This window comes from Empidonax traillii, unplaced genomic scaffold (assembly GCF_003031625.1).
Source record: "Empidonax traillii isolate 1590-97213 ecotype Southwest subspecies unplaced genomic scaffold, ASM303162v1 scaffold11:size2795301, whole genome shotgun sequence".
NCBI classification, from domain to species: Eukaryota; Metazoa; Chordata; class Aves; order Passeriformes; family Tyrannidae; genus Empidonax; species Empidonax traillii.
In genome coordinates, this window is record NW_020955204.1 from 1,172,697 (window position 1) to 1,192,704 (window position 20,008).

Here is a 20,008-nt window from a genome sequence, read left to right on the forward strand (position 1 = left end):
CATTTTAAACATTTTCCACATACATATTTAACTGATTGCACCAAATGGCTGTTTGTGTGATGATGTAACTGACCCCCTCCCTTGCTCTTCTTGAGAAAGCACCTGCTGGAACTGAAAGCTGTAAATAAACAGGGTTCATCATCTACCAGGAAACTGACTCATTTTTCTGCTTGAGATGAATTTGTATCAAATCTTTCCTCTATCTTCCTGAAGTGGAAAGGCTGGACTAAGTACCTGAACTACCCTGCCAGTCGTCTGTTGATCTGGCTTTCTTCATTACTCCAGTCTGAACAAGAGCACTTTAAAGGAATTGATTGATTTGTGGTGAGACCTCTGTTTTCATAGCCTTAGAAGCCTATGGAGTTAACAGTATGGCTTCTACCCCCTCAGGAAAGACACCTCCTCTTCAATTCCCTGTAGAGAAACATGAGTCCTATGTAATTATCCCAGAAGCTGACGCAGATCTGCGTGTGTGGGTAAGCAGAGATTTCTGCTGTCCACACAATCTGTGGTGTTGGGAACTCCCAGAACAAGGGGAATTTGAAGCAGACATTGTACAGATGAAGGTAGGTAGAGGAGCCCTCAGAAGAGTAAAGCTCGTCTGCAGGCTGCAGGAGTTCAGTGTGTTGGCTGTGTTCTGGCCATGCTTTCAAGCCTGTTATAACTAGAAACCCATACTCTCCAGCTGAATTTCTGGTACGATGGCATGTTGTTAAGGGAATGCGACATCTGTCTTCAGCTTGGCTGAGGTGCCTGCCCTGTTCTGAGCGCTGGTATGAAACTGCCACTTTAGAGCAAAGTAGCAAATGTGGTAGCTTGAGCTGGTGTAAAATTCTTCTTCCCTCCCTGCCCCTCAAGCTTTGTCCCCTGCAAAATGAAAATGCAGGGGATCTTTCATTGTTCTTTTCATGTTGGAGTTATTGCCAGATGAAACAATGCTGCTGCAACTGGTCTTGACCCTTGTAATGCCTATCATGGATGTGTACTTCTTCTTGCTTGTTGAAATAACGCGTTAGTCATTCCCTGGGTGCTGTATGATGAGGACCTCTGCATAATGCTCAATAATCTTTTGTTCTGATGTGTGGCCTTTTTCAGCAGGTGAAGTAATAGATTAACAGTGCAATCTTGGGTCTTCTTGAAAGAATCTGTCACTTTCCTCAGAGCCACCCACCTTCCTTATGATAAGCTCCAAAGGTGCTGCTGTGTAACTCCTGTGGCATCACGTGGTAGATGGAAGTTGAAGTTCCTAGTCAATTGTGCAGTAGCACAATTCACCATGTGGGATTACTTTCTAGTTAAATTGAAACAAGTAAACTTTTAAGGGTTAATTAAACATGTTCTTCTTGACACTTTGCTCCATGCCGTGTGATTAGGAGAATTCAAATCCCAGTGCTCATTTCTGCTGTTCAAACTCTTACCTACAGTTCTTTGTTTCATGTAATTGTACTCTTTTTCTCTGTACTTCTTCCTATTTTGGCTGAAGACCTTATGTGCTGTCTGTTTTCTGACTGAGAAATCCTTACAGCTTGTTTTATATAGGATTCTTGCCCAGAATCAGTGAAGGGGAAAAATTGTTTTTGGTGTTAACTTCTGCCTTATATCAAACCTGTTTCTCTGACAGCTCTATACCTCCAGCTGGGAAGAATGTCTTCTCTGTCCCTGATTGCCCTTCAGAGTTAGCACAAGTTCCTTCCAACAAATAGGCTGAAGTGCTCTACGAAGACCATGTTTGGAACGTGTCTCGGCTGTGTTCGAAACATATCTGTGATCACGTGTTGCATCTTTGCTTTCCCTAAAGAAATTAAATTTTCTTGTAAAGGTTGCTAATTATGTGGAATAACTTTAAAAAAAAAGGTGATGAAAAGGACACCTAACAGGGTTTGGGTACTCCTAAGAAAGGCAGCCACCAGCTCTCATTCCTCATGAAGGATGAGTTTTTGGCACAGATGTGAACAAGGGAATGGAGGAATTAACTCAGAACTATAAAAGTGAGTGTTGAGGTTTTAATGAGTAGTGAAATTTTCAGGTTATTTGTCTGTTGTAGATGGTTACAATTATCTTAAGAAAGGTTTGATCCTTTTGTTTGACTGTTTCTGATCTGTCTTAATCCAGTCTTGATGCCAGGCTAAATATGTCTAACCATAACCATGTGAAAGCTGAAACTGTCTAGAAATGTTAGCTTAGAGGTATCAAAGCAGATTATGTTAAGAACTTAATTTTAGAAATCATTTTTTCAGGCAATCTTTAGAACTGCATACTGCTTGCTTCTTTTATTTTAAGCTTGAATATGGAACTGGTGAATAGCAATAGTGTTTTTCTGTTTGACAAGAACTAAAAAACTTGTGTGGAAAATGAAGCTATGGAACAAAATGCATTATGGTTTCTGCTTACGTGATTTGAGTTTGCTCTTTGAAAGTAGGCAACACAATACAGATGTCTGAAATAATTTTTTCCTATTCTTCCAAGAAAAGGGAAGGGAAAAATACCCAAGCCAGTGGATTGGGGTTTTTTTGAGATTTTTAGTTGTAATAGTTTTCTGGTGTTCTGTCGAGGCTATAATTTATCTCCAAGAATTAATTTGGCTTGTTAACAGTTAATAACTGGGTTTAGGATTTGAGGGAGGGTACTGGTGTTACTGGGCAGCTGGAGAACATTCAGCTGTTTTCGTGCTTCAGCTTTCTTGTTATCTTTAGGTTATACATTGCCTGGCTGTAAGAGGAAGATGACTGAAGAGAATCTAGTTTTAAACTGTTGCTATTTTTCACCTTTTTATGAGGAACCACAGGAGCACATCCACAGGGACAGGGTGCAGGAGAACTGAATGCTGGCTGTAAATTGGAGGGTTGAAAAAGGGATGTAATATGAAGTAGTGTGATAATTTTCACCTCCAAATGGGCAGTAAGGAGTGTAAAAGTCTTTTCAGGGAAGATTCAAAACAAGGAGAGGAAAGTCACAGAAGCCGCCAGAGTTGTCAGTGTAGTTTTGCTTCAAAGGATAGCTAGGAGTTGCTCTGTTTTAAGGTCTGTTCATAGCTGAAGGCTAGGTCTTTTGGGAGGGCTGGATGCGATTGCTGTCCTTAGAGTGCTTCATTTTACTGATTTCCTCTGGTTGTTGGTGTGCAGCAGCTTAGAGGGATGGTAGCTGACTGAACACCCTTTTGATTTTCAGGAAACAGCCTCAATGGTGTTTGTTAATGCCTTCCTTTTGGATGGGGAGGAAAACCCTTCCCTCAGTGTGGCTTGGAGTAGTGCTACTCAGTAACATGTGTGCTCTGACAGCAAATCTAAGATCTGATGTAGGGATTGCATATCCTTAGAAACTATTACTGAAAAGTTCAATTTGCTGCAGTTGAGTATCTTCTCAAATCCTGCCAAGATGAATCATTCTGTCCCAAAAGACTTTGATGGTGTTCCTCACCCCCGTAGGGAGAATGTGGGTATAGTCTAATGGCTGGTATGCTCTGAGGAGATTTTTTTCATGACTTTTTCTCCCTCCAGCTGCAGCTTCTGGTAGTCAGCTGCTTCATTCCTGAGAAATTTCTGTTTTCTGCTTGTAAGGTCTTGTGTGCCTGGACTGTCTTTTCTCTCTCCCTTGTCTAGAGGTGTCCTGTAACTTGAACTTTGCTTCCTTTCCCTCTTTGCTAGCAATTGCTATAGAGCTGGGGTAGCACAACAAGTGTAGAGCAGCAGTTCCGTAGCTACTGATATCTGACAGAAAAGGAGTCTGCTAAGGTCTCAGTGCTGCTGAACAGAGGCAATTTATATCTTGTAGTAGTTTTTAATAAAAGAAATAAACCAACAAAAAAACTACAATTCCCCTCCTCCTATTTTAGCAAGCTGTGGCAGAAGCTTCTCTCGGGGTGAGCAGAGTTAATTGTCATCATTGCAGCATTGACTGACAACCTGGAGGATGATAATATGTGATTTTTTCTTTTTTTTCCTGATGAGCGGAGGAGGAGAGTGGAAATTGCAGTTTCTCTGCTAATTGTACTTTAGATGTCATTTGTGACAATTTCATATTGTCTAGACAGAGATAGTGGAGCAATTGCTTCCACAGAGCCTAGTGTTAGCCTGTTATATATCTGGGTAGCAAAAATGGAGGATGTGAGAGAGGAGGAGGTTGCTGTAAGCTGCAGAAAGGATTCGGGAGTCAACATGGTCTACTGAAATGTTTCGAAAGGAGGTGCAAGCAATATGCATTTCTGTTCTCTCTCTGCACTTTTCTCTGGTGGAAACTTAGTTGTTTAGTGGCTTACAGGTGTCCATAACAAAGCTGCTTCTATTTACGCATGGATTATGTTTATCCTCCTTAACAGAAATGCTAAACCTTAGCATGTACTGTGGTGTGATGTTGGGCTACCTTACACTTTGGGCTTACTGCAAACAGTCTGTGTCTCTTCTGGGACTTTGGGTGGTGAAAGCTGTGTGTGACACCTAAGACTTGGTAGAGTGCAGCATGACTTACTGTAAAAATATTTATCTGCACCTTCCTGGGGGACAGTAGGTTACACTACCAGCGTCACAGATGGGACACTTTATTGATGGTTATAGCAGTGTATCTATTATTGAACCCATTTGTCAGTGCCAAATGCCTTTGGATCTGTAACTTTAGGTCACAAAGACTCAGTCTAGAATGAGTTAGTTAAATAATAGATTTTATATGTGCTTAGTACATTACTTCAGTACAGATATTGTTATTCTCTGGAGCATTAAGCACAGAGATGGTCCATCTGGATCTCATGAGATTGCATGTTACCTTGTTTGAAGTTTTTCCTATTGTGTGTATTTATATCCCCTGGTTCACTGCTCTGTGATCTGAAAGAGCACAGTTATAGGGCAATTAAGATCTACCAATTAACCATAAAATCAACTATAGCTTTTAGCAGTTACTATTAAATGAATTATCTTTGTCCACCTGATCTGAATGCGGCCATAGTATGTGACTTGTGTGCTTCTGTGGGAGGTAGTGCAAGAGCTGAGTTTGGTCTTGGTGGGCTCAGAAAGGTCTGCTGGAAAGGCCATCTTAGCTGACACAATTCAGCTCAGACTGTGCAGCCTCAGAAAGGGTCCTGAGGAATGTGTTTAACAGAGTGTCATCCTGCTCCTCACAACCCTGTAACTACTGGTCTTAGGGAGCCCTTCTAGTGAAGGAGCTGCTCCTGCAGCAGCAGCTGCTGTTGCTGCATGGGATGGAGCTGCAGTCTGTTCAGGTAACATCACAATGCTGTTGAAGCCTTTAGGAAGTCTGTTTGCCTTGACATTTGGCCATCCTGTGCCACAGGCAACTGTTAGTTTGTGTTTTCCTAAAGTAATACATACCAGTTCTCTGAGGTGCCAGATGCTAGAGCAAGATTCTTCAAGTATTTATTTCGAGGATTGGATGGGGTGTTAAGACAAGCACTACAGATTCCTCCAAGTGCTGTTCCCAAGCCGAGCAGAGGGTCTCCTGACAGACTCACAGCAAGTTAAAATGAGGTATGCCCCGTTTCTGCTTCTGCACCCTTGTGGTGTCCTCTGGTTGGTATAGATTTTGATTTCCTTCAGCACAGCTGCTGGCGCTGCTTTCTGAAGGTGATCCCTCAAAGTCCATGATCTTGTTAGGCAGCTGCCAACCTTTCCAAAATGAGAAGACAAATACAAATGGAGAATACCAGGAGACTTCTTTCTAATAGGGTATGCTGGGCTGTGCAGCAGGTAATGATCATCTTCCCTTGTGGCACTGATTTTACTGCGTCACTTAGTGGACAGATGCTGAAAGGCTGGAAAAGAGGGTGGGCTGTATAGTGTATAGGCACCAAGACTTTTGACAGGGATGAGTTTGATGATTATTTGTGTGTGCACATTATCAGAACACTCTAGGCGTTGAAGGGAAATGGCACCAAGCAAGTCTGTTGCATTGTGTGTAGGTTGCTCACATCAGGAGGCAGCTGCTGTTTCTAGGGTTGTGGCCTTCCCAGAATCCGCATGCTGTGGAAGCTCTTTCTCCATGACTAAGTCCAGTGATCAGGCAGGATGTTCCAGTAGGGTGGCAGCCTTGGCACATCCAGGTTGCTTGCAAACTACTGGTTTTGGACCACTCTTGCGCAAGCAGCTCTGAAGAGCAGATGTTGGTGTTGCAGTGACAATAACCTCGTCTCTGAACTCTGAGCTAGCGGGTTTGGAAAGCGCCAGCTGACTGAGTAGTAGAGTATCCCTTCTGCTAATTTCAATCTGCCTACTTTCCCTCCAGAAGGAATTAAAATAGTTTATATCTGATGCAGGTGATAGGTATACCTCGTAAGTTTTAGGACTTCAGGTATACTTGAAGCTATAGCGGTGTTTATTCTAGGTTAGCTACTTTTGCACATATTGACATATATTTGGAGAAGAAGAGAGGGCTTGGTAAGACAGGATTAAAGTAAAACAACTTTCTGAGGAGCCAAGGGATTCTCAATATCTAGCAGTGTTGAAGGTTGGAGCCTTTGACTTGGGAACCTGGGGAATTAATTAATCTCAAAGTTAGGAGATTTAATAACTGTTCTTGAATAAGATAAATGGTTGCCAAGCAACACTGTGCTAGAGAGGACAGGGTTTCTTGCCTTCTGTAGAGTCCCACTGCTTTGTAGCAAGCACTGAGTTTCTTAAGCTGACATACTCCTTTCCAACTGGAAAACTGGAGCGATCTCTCGCTGTTTTCTGCATTCCAGATCTATAATGTAAAAAAAAAATTCATTTTTAATTGCCAGAAGGCAGTGAAAATTTGTCTTGAGATCCAATGGGTGGGGTAATGCTGGAAAAAAACATGTCTCATTTCAATTCTACTGTCTTTATATGACTAGAAATGGGAAGTTGAGTCTGGATTTTATCTGTGCTTCTTCCTACTTGCTGTCCTGCACTGCAAATGGTAACTGCGCATTAGGAGTGTGGGGCTAAGACTGAGAGATTCAAATCTTTCTCAGCAGTTGTGTGTGTATGTGAATAGAACAGATGTGGTGCTGGACCTCTTTGTTTCAAACCACAACAGTTTTCATTAAGTTACAGATTGGAAAACAGAATTTAGCAGTTCTGAGGCAGAAAAACTTGAAAGAGAACTCAGCAGTCTTATAAACTTTGGCATTTTTTTCCCCCACTTTCGATACTTGCCCCAAATCACCTCTCTTGTGTTAATCTAATGGCTGCAGCAGGCCATGAGTCAGTCTTGAAACAATACTGTTCTCTGCTTTATGACAGAAGCTAGATAGAAGTGCATATAGAAGCCAGGGTGGAGGACATGTTCCTGCTATATACTTTTGATTCTGCTGCCTTCATGACTCAGACTCACTTCTCTCAAATTCAGGCTCTCTGGCTGCATTTGCATACATTTACTTCTTGAGTGAATATTTGGTATCTCTCCCTGTGACTGATAAAAATACAGAGGAATAGAACCTTTTTTTTGTAGCTGAAAACCTCTCTTTCAGAGCCTTGAGGCTAAGACTGAATATTTTACTGTGAATAAACACCAGTGGTGCCCTTAAAGTCCTGATGCCAAGGTGTGTTCTTTGTTCTGTGCTCCATGGCACATTCCATGTTTAGCCACCTTTATGTAGGTAAAAATTTTACAGATGGACACTGCAGTGGTAGTGTTTATGGACCTGACACTTTTGGATGGCTTATCTCTAAAGGAGAAGTGGCATCTGCATCTTTCTCTTAGAACTTGGAAGCAGATTTGGGACCACTCTTCTTCCTTACTCAGGGAGTTCTTTGTGCAGTGAGAATATTACACTTTGAATAGCTATGTGGTGAAAACACTTGTGCCATCAGTGAGTGGTTCAGTATGTCGTGGAATTCTCTGCACGCTTCACAGAGATAGTCTTAAGAGGTTTTAGAAAGTAGGGCATAAAAAGGAGGGATGTTCCTGAATGGTCTTTGACTTTATAGTTTGTTTTTCCTTTCTAGGAGGTTGCTGGAGTCTTCCCTCATTTCATTATCTCGCTATGATGGAGCAGGATCCCGGGAACATCCGATCTACCCAGATCCAGCCAGGTAAAAGTTAAATGCAGTCTAAATGCATTTAAGTTTTATAGATAAAAGCATAACTTCGGTATAACTCACTGAATCCTCTGAGAATGGTTCTCAGATTGGGCTCATCTCCTCTTTAATGACTTGCCACGGGGACAGAGTGCAGAATAAGTGAGAAGAAGCTGCTAAGTCTGGGGGAGAAGGAGGAAAAGAGGAAGGAATTACTGTTAAAGTAAGCAATAAGGATCCTGAAATCATTTGGGATGGAGAACACTAGGTGGCAAGCAGGCCCAACAGTAAATGAGATATATCAATATATTCAAAATTTCTTATGAAGAAAAATGAAGAAAAAACAAATAGTCTATTCAGGAGAAAGAGGGAATGCAGGAAAGGCAGTTGGGAGCTGGTGTGAGCAGACAGCGTGCTTGGAAGAATGAATTGTCTCCATTAATGTATCCGTATGAGAGAGAGCATAACCAGGAGGTTATGTATACTTAACTAAGAACAAAATACTGACAGTTATTTCTGAAGAGTCATGAATCATTGACATTAGACATAGAAACACCTGTAGTGCTGCCTAATCTTCAAAAGAAGTGGGAGTGTTTCAGAGGACTAGAAAAAGCAAACGTGGCAGAGTTATCAAAAATGGAAAGGAGTGATCTTTGCAGTTTCTACTTAGTGTATTAAGAAAGCAACAGATGGGATTATGTGACCCGCAGACTGTGTCAGAAGAAATGATAGAATCGTGAACAGCAAGCAGCTTCAGAAGCTTTCAAAGAATAAATCGTGACAAATAAGCTTTCTTTAGATGAGTTTAACCAGGGTATGAATGAGGAAAATTCAGTAAGTGTAAAATATATCTGATTTAGGCTTCTAGGGAACCTCTGGCATAGCTGCACGAATTGAAGGCTGCTAGAATAGATCATAAAGAAGAGTACAGGAATATCACTGGACGAAAATTAAATCTTAAGTTGCTGAAGGAGGTTTGTTGTTTTGTGGGTTTTGGTGGGGGGTTTTTAATCTCGTTATTTTTTTCATCATTAACAACAAAGTTGCGGTTTTATACCGATTGTGCTCTAAGTACAAGTTCTGAAATAAAAGTCTGTGTTGAAAACTGACCAGATGGTAAAGTTGTGCTGGTAAATAACTCCTTGCTAACTATCTCTGTAGATAAAACCTTGTATAGGTGAAATCTTACATTAGTCTTTTTTCCCCCATTTATCATGAAGAAAGTTGGTTTGTAAAGATAATTCAAAGGCTTAGAAATGATGTAAACAAAACATTATGGAAGTAAGGTGGTGGAATATGCTCCTACATGTAAAGTCGTTGGGAAATGAACTTAAGTGACTGCTGAAGGTCTTGGCAACTGCATGTCTGAACCACACTGGTAAATGTAAAAGTTTCTAAGTGGCAGTTGATTAAATGACAGGTAAAGGGATTGGTTTGGAAAGTTTGATTTTGATTTTAGAGAGACGCAAATAGTATTTTACAAATGTTAATTAAAAGATATTATTACATTCAGGTCAGTTTATGAATGCCAAGAGCTGCTAATTTCTGGAAGTGCACCATTTCTTATTTCTGAAATGCGGAGTCCAAAGCAGGCAGATTGATAGAGCAGAGATTTTAAGAATTGATTCTGGCTCTCTTGGAACTGCTTTTAAAAAAGAAAGGGACAGCCTGCCTAGGTTACTGAACGTTTTTCCCTCCTGTCAGATGTCTGCTGTGATGAAGCTCACTAAAGTGTGTGAAAAGGGATCAATGCCTGAGACATTTCCTAGCATAAGGAGAATTGTCAAACATATTTTTCTAGTTGAAACCATCTTTTAACCAATGCGATGCTCTTCATGTGACAGGTCAAGTGGGGCTTAGGCTGTGGTAGAAGCTATAGTGGTTTGAGTTTATAAGGTGCTTTGAAAGAAAAGTCCACTGTTGCAACCTCTTCTAAGAGAGTTAATTTGTTCCAGTAAATATCACTGTCCTTTTCAGATAGATGCATAATCAGTACAAGCTGGAAGTTTGAGTGGGGTATGATTCGAGTCCTCTTCCATAAACCTTGCTGGTGTGCTAGGCTAGCAGGATATTTTTAACTGTCTCTTTAACTCATTAGAAATTTGGGAAGTGATCAAAAGGAGTGTTACTGCATCTTGAGGGTTTTTTTACAGCACAAGTCCTATGAGGAGAGGCTGAAAGAGCTGGGGTTGTTTAGCCTGGAGAAACAGGAGGCTCAGGGGAGACCTCATCGCTCTCTGCAACTACCTGAAAGGAGGTTGTAGCCAGGTGGGGGTCGGTCTCTTCTCTCAGGCAGGATGAGAGGACACAGTCTTCAGCTGCACCTCTAGTGCTCTGGACTGCACCGGAGCCGTCCAACTTCTTGAACTGGACATTAAGAAGAAGTTCTTTAGAGAGAGTGGTTGGACATTGGAATGGGCTGCCCACGGAGGCGGTGGAGTCACCGTCCCTGGAGGTGTTTAAGAAAAGACTGATGTGGCACTTAGTGCCATGGTCTAGTTGGCAAGGTGGTGTTGAGTCATAGGTCAGACTTGATGATCTCAGAGATCTTTTCCAATTTAGTTGATATTGTGATCATAAGTTTGAAATGTAAAGTTATGTCTTTGAGATGTTAAATAGCAAAGGGGAAAAGTGAAACAAAGGTGAAATAAACATACATCTGTATCTGTAAGTAAACATCTATGTATGTCTGTCTGTGTATGTGTGTTTTAAATATATATTAAATATATATATATACCTCCTCAAGACCAAGCTGTGTCCAACAGTCTTTTTTTTTTTTTTAAACTATATGGTCTGAAAAATTTATTTTTGAGTGTGTGTGTTAATTTTATTTCTGCATCTACTGTCTGTGATGGTGCTATATTTGAATAACCTAGGTCAGCAGTGAGGGGGGGAGAACATTTTGTTGAAGTTCCCTCGGATTTAGAATGAATATTCTGATGTAGACTGCAGCAGTATTTCTCAGTGGCCTTGCTGAACTTTTTTAACGTCAGCTTGGCTGTTCTGTCATTCTGCATAGTTTCCATATGTACTGACCTCAAAAAACAATCTGCAGAGGAATGAAATAAAGCTGTCATCAAAGAACGCCTATATTATTTTTTTTAAATAGAAATACTCAATAAGGTGCTCAAAGACTGCATGTATAAAGCATCCCAGAAGTGTTTGGTAGAAGTGTCTCTAGAAAAAAAATCTAAGTTGCTAGGAAGTACTTAATCCCTTACACCTTTATCTCTTTGTATCAGACTTAAGCTTCTTGTGTTGTGTTTGGAAATCCTTTCCACAGTCTTTCCAGTATGTGTACCCTGTGCTGTCAGGAAGCTGAATCTGGCATCATGTCATCCCTTGTGTCCAGTACTTATTGCCTACCCTTTCATGGTCTTCTAACAAGCATCATAGTGCTTTTTCTTCTGGCATCCTGGATAATTTTAGAAGACTAAATGTCTGCAAAACTCATTCTTCATATCCTTCTGTAAAACTCTTCCTTGATGTGATATTAGCAAAAAAGGAAAGTTTCAGCAGTTACTCTGCTGGACTGCTGAGACCACAGTTGATGTTTTCCAGTGTTCCCTTGTTTCCTTGTTCCTTTTCTTTCTCTGTGTGCACATGTTATGCTCTAGACTTATTTTTAGGTGTGCACAAAGCCTTTGGCTTATGGAAAAGGCCAAAGAAGAGAACAGCTCCTCATTTGTGAGGGTGCTTCTGTAATGCCTTGCTTTTTTATACTTGGCTTATTTGAGTCTCATAGGGAGTAGAGAGAAGTACTGTTTGTACATCAATGCCTTCTACGTGATGTAAGCATAAAGAGATTTAACTCATTAAACAGATTCAGGAGGAATTAAAATCAAACTGAATACGTGGTTCCCCTTACCCTTTTGCTGCTTATTGACTTCAGTGTTTACAGCCCTGCACCTGTAGTCTGTTTGCTGAGCTTGCCGCTTTACCAAGATAGCAGTCTGGTAAGGTACAGGGACCTTACCTTGGGGAAGTTACTCTCTTTGTGTCTACATGAATTCCAATTCCTTCCTTCTTGCCACTTTCTCTTTTGCTTACATGCCCAGAATGTATGGTGGAATTAGAGTTTGAATGTGATTAATCACCTGGTGTGATTATTTGCTACCCGTGCTATGGTGGATGTGAAATGTATCCATATAAAAGCAAAATATTATTTCCAGTATGTTTCAACAGAATCAGCACAGCTTTGGAAGGAAGTAAAAATAAAAAGTCTTCTATCAATCACATTATCAGAGATGATTATGGAGTTGCATTTTTATCACTGGTTATAGTGTAGCACAGTGAACCTGTGTGGTATCAGTCACTGTAAAGTTAAATGTATCTTTAAAAGTCTTCATGGCTGAAGGTGAGGTCCAGTGTAAAATTAATTTAGTTAGAAACTCTTCTAAAGATGGTCAAACAGCCCATTGTGATTGTGAATGAGTGTGTTTATGTATATGATTATCCCCTATCCCCGGTCATCTGAGGTTTTTTGTTTTATTTTTTATTTAAGGCTGTTCAGACTTTTATTTATAGATTTAAAATTAGGGCTACTCTTTCCATTGTCAGTCTCTTGGCTGTGGTGCCTCTGCAGGAAATGAGATTGTATTTTCATGACTCTGGGAAGTACCAGGCTGGTAACATGAATAAAAAAAGAATAAAATGAAACACATGTATGAAATGGGAAGAGAGGAGAAGGGAGCTAGAAGGTAAAGGAATAGACATCTTATACCTAATTTCCAGGATGGGGGCATTGTTGTCATCTCCCCTTTTCCCCTCAAATTAGAATTCGAGTCTAATCCAAATAAGGCTAATAAAATGATAAATCAAGTATCTGAGGTGTCTGGATATTAATACTGAGTAACTGTGTCACAGAAAGCATGTGCAAGGAGCTGTGGGTATAGGCAGGGTAGGAAAAGAGAGTGTGTTTTCAACAGTCTCGCATTAAGCAAGTAGTACTGGTGTGTGATAGCTAATGCAAACAAAGGCTAGGCTATTCATGAGAGAGAATTAAGAGTTAATCTCAGAGGAAAGTTTTCCTTTCAGGTGGGATGTGAGGCTTTTGAAGCTCCGCTTAAGGTATATCTACTGGATCTGATGAAATTGCTGCTATCCCTGCCCTTTAGATTATCAAGTAGTTAAACAAAGGTGTGAAACTTTTCTTCTCCTGCTTGATACTCTATGGTGCTCCATAAATGCCCTCAGAACAACACCATCTTCCTTCAGTGTTTATGTGAACACTGCTGCTGTTTGGCATTGCAAGCAGAGTTCACATTGTGGCTGGGCTTGGTTCTTGTAAGCAATGCTTGCTAGGCTTAGTTGAGTGAACTGGTAATAAACGAATCGATGAGCTCTAAGGAGTCCTGAAAGCAAATATGCCTGTACTGTGGATGAGCGTTTTGTCTATAGGTACCGTGTAGTGCTTCTCTTTGCACAACAAAGGAATCACATGGGAGTGTAGTGTATAAGGGGGAAATTACTTCTACTAGTTTTCTTTATTTACTCTGTCTTACGGATAAAATGCAAACAATGTATTTTGTGATATGCTGTTACTGACCTGCCACTTGGAGTTCAAAAGGAAAATAAGGACTGGCTGTCATTCTGTACTTGTGTAATGAGTATCTGCATATCTTTCTCTTGCTCAGATTGTCTCCTGCTGCATATTATGCTCAGAGGATGATCCAGTATCTTTCCCGGAGGGACAGTATTCGACAACGTTCTATGCGATACCAGCAAAACCGTCTCCGCTCTTCCTCCTCCTCTGCTTCCACTTCAGAGAACTCAAGCCCATCTGTGGAAGGAAATGATCTGGAATTTGAAGATTTTGAGTAAGTGTGCATGCTACCTTGCCCTCCTGCTTGAGTCTGTTGTCAGCACAAGAATACTTTCTGATTTCTTCCTGTTTACCAGTCGAAGACACCTTAGGCAGGTTAAGCCAATCAATAATTGGAGTAGTGATTGCTCCAAATAGGTCTTGTAATTTCTGTTATGACAATTAAGGATGCTGTAGGCTACCTTCAACACATCAGGCTATCTCAACCAGATTTAGAAGACTGCTTAAATAAAGAAAAGGAGAATCTTTTTCTCCCATGGAACTGATGGGGAACCAGGAGTTTACTAGAGCTGTCGAATCTTGAGACAGAACAGGAACCACTAAGAGACTTTGCAGGACTTAGTTCTTTGGTCTAAGGCTGTAGAATACAGACATGTCTCATTGCTTTTACTTGCTCTATCTTTATTACTTTGTCAAATTAGCTGAAGTTCCTGTGATTGGGTTGGGGGTTTTTTGGTTTGTTTTTGTTTTGTGGTTTGGTGGTTTTTGGTTTTTTTGAGGGGTTTTGGGTTTTCTTTTGTGTTTGTTTTTTCTTCTTTTCTGTTTTTTGGTTGGTTGGTTTGGGGGGCCTTGGGGGGGTTGGTTGTTTTTGTTTGTTTGTTTATTTGTTTTGGTGGTTTGTGGGTTTGATTTTTTTTTTAAGATTTAATGATTGTGAATCTGTGTTAAGGCTTATTTTCCTGTAAGGAAAGGCCTCTTGTGTCAAAGTGAGGAACTTAGATTAAAATCTATTTTGAATCCAATGCAGAAAAGAGAATATGACATTTCTAGGCTGTCTTCAGTAATTTCCTTTTTCTTTTAAATATGGGATTTTCTCTGGACACTCTTAAGTATTTCACTGATCTTTTTTTCCCCTCTTTGTGCATATTACAAATAAAACACAGGGTAATTCTGAGCATGGTTGTACAAGTAGCCTGTGATGGTAGTGTAGCAGGGAGGTGTGTTTCATGGGAGCTGTGAACTCCACAAAAATCTATGCTCTTATGTTGCACTTGCCAGCAAAGGATTCTGTCAGCTTACCTGCTATCTTAACTTGTATGGTCACTTGCTGCCGTGGCACATACTTGAGATGGCACGTTGTTAAAGCTCCATGTCCTTTGGGTCAGGGTGAAGCCCCTTTATGAAGGACATGAGTAACACTAGCTATTCCCAAAGCAAGATATCAATCCCTTTCTAAGTAGTGGTAGACTTTTTTTCTCCTTAGACGGTTGTTCTGGGAAACTGTCACTTCATACTCCAGCAGTTAGATATTCTGAAGTACAGGGTGAGTGAATGTCTTTCCCTGCCATTGTGGCCTTGTTTGTGTAAAATGTAAATGAGGGGAGATAATGCAAATGAGTCACTGCCTAGTAGCTTTTCTCAGGCAGCTTTGTGGTCTGGAAGAGCAGAAATGTGGTGGCTGCTTGGTGTGTTTTGTGAGGTGAGTGTGTTGCAAGCATAGACCTTACTATTTCCATTATTCCCTTTCATCCATCTGTGGCGGCTTGTTCTGCTGGAAAAAATAAAAGATGTTAAGTTCTTCATTCACAGGGCCAGGCAAATGCCTGCAGAGAAGTGTGTTCCCCTGCAGATAATGTTCACACAGTAAGAGCACCCAGTCAGGGAAGCAATCCAATCAGCTGTGCTAAGGTGGTATTTCATACTGAGCAAAAAGAAGTGTTTATGCCTTAATATGCAGTGGCTGAATTTGTTAGTTGAATATTTCATATTGAATTCTGGTCTGTGCATTCAAGACCTGCTGTCTTTTTCCTTCTCTGCTTCATTTTCTCTTGGCTGATTAGAGAGAGCTGCTGTGCGGGGTTCCTTAGAGCGGGAACTTGTCTTGTGACTCATTTGATTTCTTCTGCTGAGACTTCACAATTAAATCTCTCACACAGAGATCTTGCTTCTCCTTTTGGCTCCTGTATCCCTCCTTCCTTACTTGCTCACCCGTGCAGTCGTGTATTTCTTCGTGTATGAATTTCTTGCCCTGGTTTAGATGCTCTGACTTCTCTGCTTTTCAAGGTCTGATACAGGACAGGGAGTTGGTACTGTAGCTGTCTGCAGCTCATGCTTTTCTCCTGGAATCCAGTGATTTATTGTTTTTACATAAAAGCCATAGCAAATTTCCTTGGTGCTTTATCTTTTTCTGTTTAATGTATTTGGTAAAAGTTCTCTCTTCTCCAAGAGATTAGGAGAAAGAGGTGAGGGACATTAAAAACACCAAGTGGTTTTACTATTCACAGAGCTCTGGGCAAGGAGTTGGCCCTGTGTCCTTTGCAGAGAGCCTGGGAGATGAGTGTTCCTCTTCTTTCATCTTTTCTGGGATTCTGAGGGTCTTTTTCTCCTGAAAGAATAATTTTGTATCTTTTCAGTTTTGTTTGGCTAATAACCTAGTAAGGGGCATGAAAAACTTGGCCTGTGCACTGTTTGTGTGTATATGGACTCTAAATTTAAATTAAGGCCTCTCCTTTGTCTCAGTCTAATGGTGAATTCATTCATAAATACATTTAGCTTGTGACAGCAGTAGTATTGGTATAAGAATGTGAAGTAATGGGTTTTATAGGTATTAGTAATATTGTTCTTTTACACCAGCTTTTGTGAACAGGAGAGGAGGAGGGAGACATGCTATACCTGTGTTTTTGGGTCTAATAAGATGTTCTTCTACACGTTTGCCGGTGTTGAACCTGTCACTGTTGTCATCTTACTGCTTATTGAATGCAGCTGTCAACTGTAAACTTAGTCATGTTGACATGAAAGCATTTAATACAGGTTGTAATATATATACAGATTATAATATTAGGGTTTTAAGGTTAACTTTAGCAGAATCCTAAGCTAAAATGAAAATGAAATGAATTCTGGAGTAATAATCTCTGAATGGAGAATGACATCACTTTAGTATTCCAGCACAATTGGTAAAAACACATTCTTTGTAGACAAGTCCTTTCAAGTTCTTATTTGAGTGTCTTATGTTTAAATAACAAAGTAAATTTAGATTTTTAAAGCTAAATTATTTTCTTTTGACTTTTTCAATGATTTTGATTGGTTCTCTTCTAGACACTTCTGTTAGTCTAGAACTGCTTTTTGATGTTGAAGGCTGTTGGTGATGCTTCCTGGACTCCTTGGATAATACAATCTAATTTTTTTCATTTGTAATTCTAAATTTGTTGCCATAATCAGAAGGTGAAGGTGTTTCTGTAGATGAGTTTTGGCCATCTATGTCCCTTTTTGTCTACAGTAAGTGAGGGAGCAAATACAGAAATAGTTTTGTTTCATCTGTCGGACTGGAAACCAGATACACAGGACAGTGCACCAGCTCACTGCCTGAAAGCCTGACTCAAATCCTTCACTACAGTTCCATGAAGGCTTTCAAGCTAAGGCTAAAGGTGTGACTGTGGCTGACTCCTCTGTCTGCTTTTGAGAGTGGGGTGCCTGGTGGAATATAGATATGAAGGAACTTGGAGATTACACTCTTTTAATGTCTGCAGCTTTCCCTCGTTTTATTCTTTCCTTTTTTCTTTCCTCCCAGCAGGATCTGTGCTGGAGTGGATCCATTCAGCTGTGCTATTGTCACAGCTAGGAAGGTCTTTATTGTGTCTTGATAACAAGAAGGGCTTTACCACAGAGGCCTGAAGTATTGTTTTGGTGCTTTATCTTTTTAATTTCTTTCAAGACACCACTGAGTATCCAGACAGAGAATATGACAACTGTAGGCAGTGTTTTCCTGTAATGTAAGGGACATTCTGGTTTTGTCGAAGCAGGCTCTTGCTTTTCACAGACGATTAATCATTTAGGTAAAGCTTACAAAATTCAGGGTGGTGGTATTTGGCTTTATCACCTTAAAATCCCTTTGTGTAAGGCATGTTCTGGACCAAGAATTGTGGTTTCTCAAGGGTCTCCTCACAAGTGTGTAAGATTCATGAGTAGCTGCCATACCTGCCTTCTGCCATTTTTGATTGCTTTATTGACACTGTCATGGCAAGTCCTGCCAAATCCAAGTTCCTCCAATAGCCTTGTCTTGAAAGGTTTCAAGATCACAACTTGACAGCTGACTGCTACTGCATTACAGCTGTGAGTCTTACTTCCAGTTTCTTGTGTGTGATTTTCATTAATTTTGAAGAAGAGTATGGTGGTGTTTGGTTTGGGAGTCTGTTTTGTGTCTCAGTGCTCCACTTCAGGCTGGCATTCTGGTTTAACTTTTTTATGTATTAAGGAGAAAAGTGCACGTCTGATTAGACATTCATGTGACATATCCAGGCAGTCATCCTTCTTTTTGAAAAGTCTTCATTTAAAGTGCATTTTGTTGTTAGCTTCTTTAAGAGTCTTGACTGTTGCATTGATATCTGACAATATTAATTAGAAACTGACTGAATGCAGTTGTGTCTGAACTAACATAATGCAGTGAGAGAGGAGACAATGGCTGTGGCAGTGTGGCTACTCAGTGGTGTGTGCTTGGGTAGTAGGTTTGGTTTTGGATTCTGTTCTCCGTGAAGCTCCTCAAGTGGAGTTGTAGAAGTGAGTTTTGAGGAGGGAGCTATGTGTCATAGTGAGAATTAGCAGGTGGTTTGCTTAATGGCTGAGACAGAAAGATTTTTGGAAACTTTGAGTGAGGGGAGGAAGAGGTTGGAGATTGACAGTTATTCCAGTAACTTCTACCTTACCCTTGTGAAAGAAGTCCATACTCGTGTTTAAATCCAGTCTTTACATTTTCAGTCTGATTGTATCATCGTTTACTAGAGATACAGCACAATGGGGAGCACTAATCTGCAGAAATGCAATCAATTCATAGTTCACCTGCTGATTTCCCTTAGCACACCAACTACTAAGAAAACATGGGTAGAACTTGAACCCTTTGTACAACCAGTCTTGGTCTTTACTGCCCTACTTCACAGCTGTCCACTGTGCACTCATGTATTTCAGAGTGGGTTTTTTCCTTTCTGTGGCAATCTTCAATTTCTGCAAAAGAAACTCTTTCTTTTGCCAGGTTTTCTTGGCAGGAGAAAGGAGAGATTAGAATGGCTTAAGTTTTTTTGTGAGGCCTAAGGTATGGAGCTTTTGATCTACAGCTCCAGAACAGTGAGACAAGCATTGTGGAGAGAGACGCATAAGGAATCCCAGAGGTAAAGAAAGAGGTTTACTCTGTAAGAGACTGTAGGTTAAGCTGATGCCTCAGGATGAATGGGATGCCAAGTGTTAAGCTCTGATAGGATGGATAAGAGAAATGGCTTGATCAATGGCAACCTTTCGGTATCCAAACCCAAAAAGGGTTTCTAAAATAAATTAAGCTGTTGGTTTTTTTGTTTGTTTGTTTGGGTTTTTGTTTGTTTGTTTGTTTGTTTGTTTTTTAAATTTTCTCCATGCATCCTGATGTTTACATTTGAAGTTAACAAAGGGCATATAGGAGATGTAAGAATCTATATGGGCTCTTCATGTCACTTAAATACTGATGGAAGTGGATTTTTAGGATCCATGACTCATCAGTATACTGCAGAAAAAGCAGCGGTTTCTTTCTGGAAGTCCTGGATGGGACAGTTTATTATCTGTCTTTCTTACTGGAGCAGCTACAAATAAAATTCTTGTTAGCAATTTGCTATTTGAGTTCAGATAAAGATATTTAAAGCAGGATTGCTATTTGTTGCTTTCTTTTCAGAGCTCCTTTAGCTAGTTTTAATGTTTTTTCCTCCGTCTCTATTTCTTGGCTCGTATGGCTTTCCATCATTGTTTTTGATGAAGATGGGCCTTTTCAAAACTGGCTTTCAAGGCAGACATGAATATTGTGGAATTCATGGTCATTCCTGGGGTTTTTTGTTTTGTTTTGTTTTTTTCTTCTATGTTAGAGCTTTCTGGAGCAGTTAGCACTGGGACGTTGATTCCAGATACACAGCAATTTATTTTAATTATTTTCGTCATCTTATACACAGTTTCAGGCTAGGAAAGCTACAAGTTGTGGATGAATGGGAATGATATTGAATCTACTCTTTGAACTTAATTTTTCAAGGATTAGTTAGAGTCTTACCTCGGCTTGTGATCTACTCACTAGCCTGCAGCTTCATTTTCCGTATTTATTTCCATATTTATTATTTATTTCTGTGACTGTCTTTTATATTGCCCTTATCTTGGCCTAACTGTCTAGTAATCCTGCCTGGATGCAGTGAAGAGGCAGTGAGTGTTTCCCTGCAACAGTACTGAAGGGTATTGCCAACCTCTCCAGCATAATGTT

At 40.3% G+C, this 20,008-nt stretch overlaps 1 protein-coding gene across 3 annotated transcripts in view; it reads left to right on the forward strand.

The window, feature by feature from the left end:
* AMBRA1 (autophagy and beclin 1 regulator 1) overlaps window positions 1–20,008 on the forward strand; it is a 121,394-nt gene that overhangs the window by 14,414 nt on the left and 86,972 nt on the right. For all 3 annotated transcript variants that reach the window (XM_027887067.1, XM_027887076.1, XM_027887082.1), the window contains 2 exons: window positions 7,914–8,000; window positions 13,622–13,804. In XM_027887067.1, coding sequence (XP_027742868.1) covers window positions 7,914–8,000; window positions 13,622–13,804 — 270 coding nt within the window. The remainder of the gene's footprint in view (window positions 1–7,913; window positions 8,001–13,621; window positions 13,805–20,008) is intronic.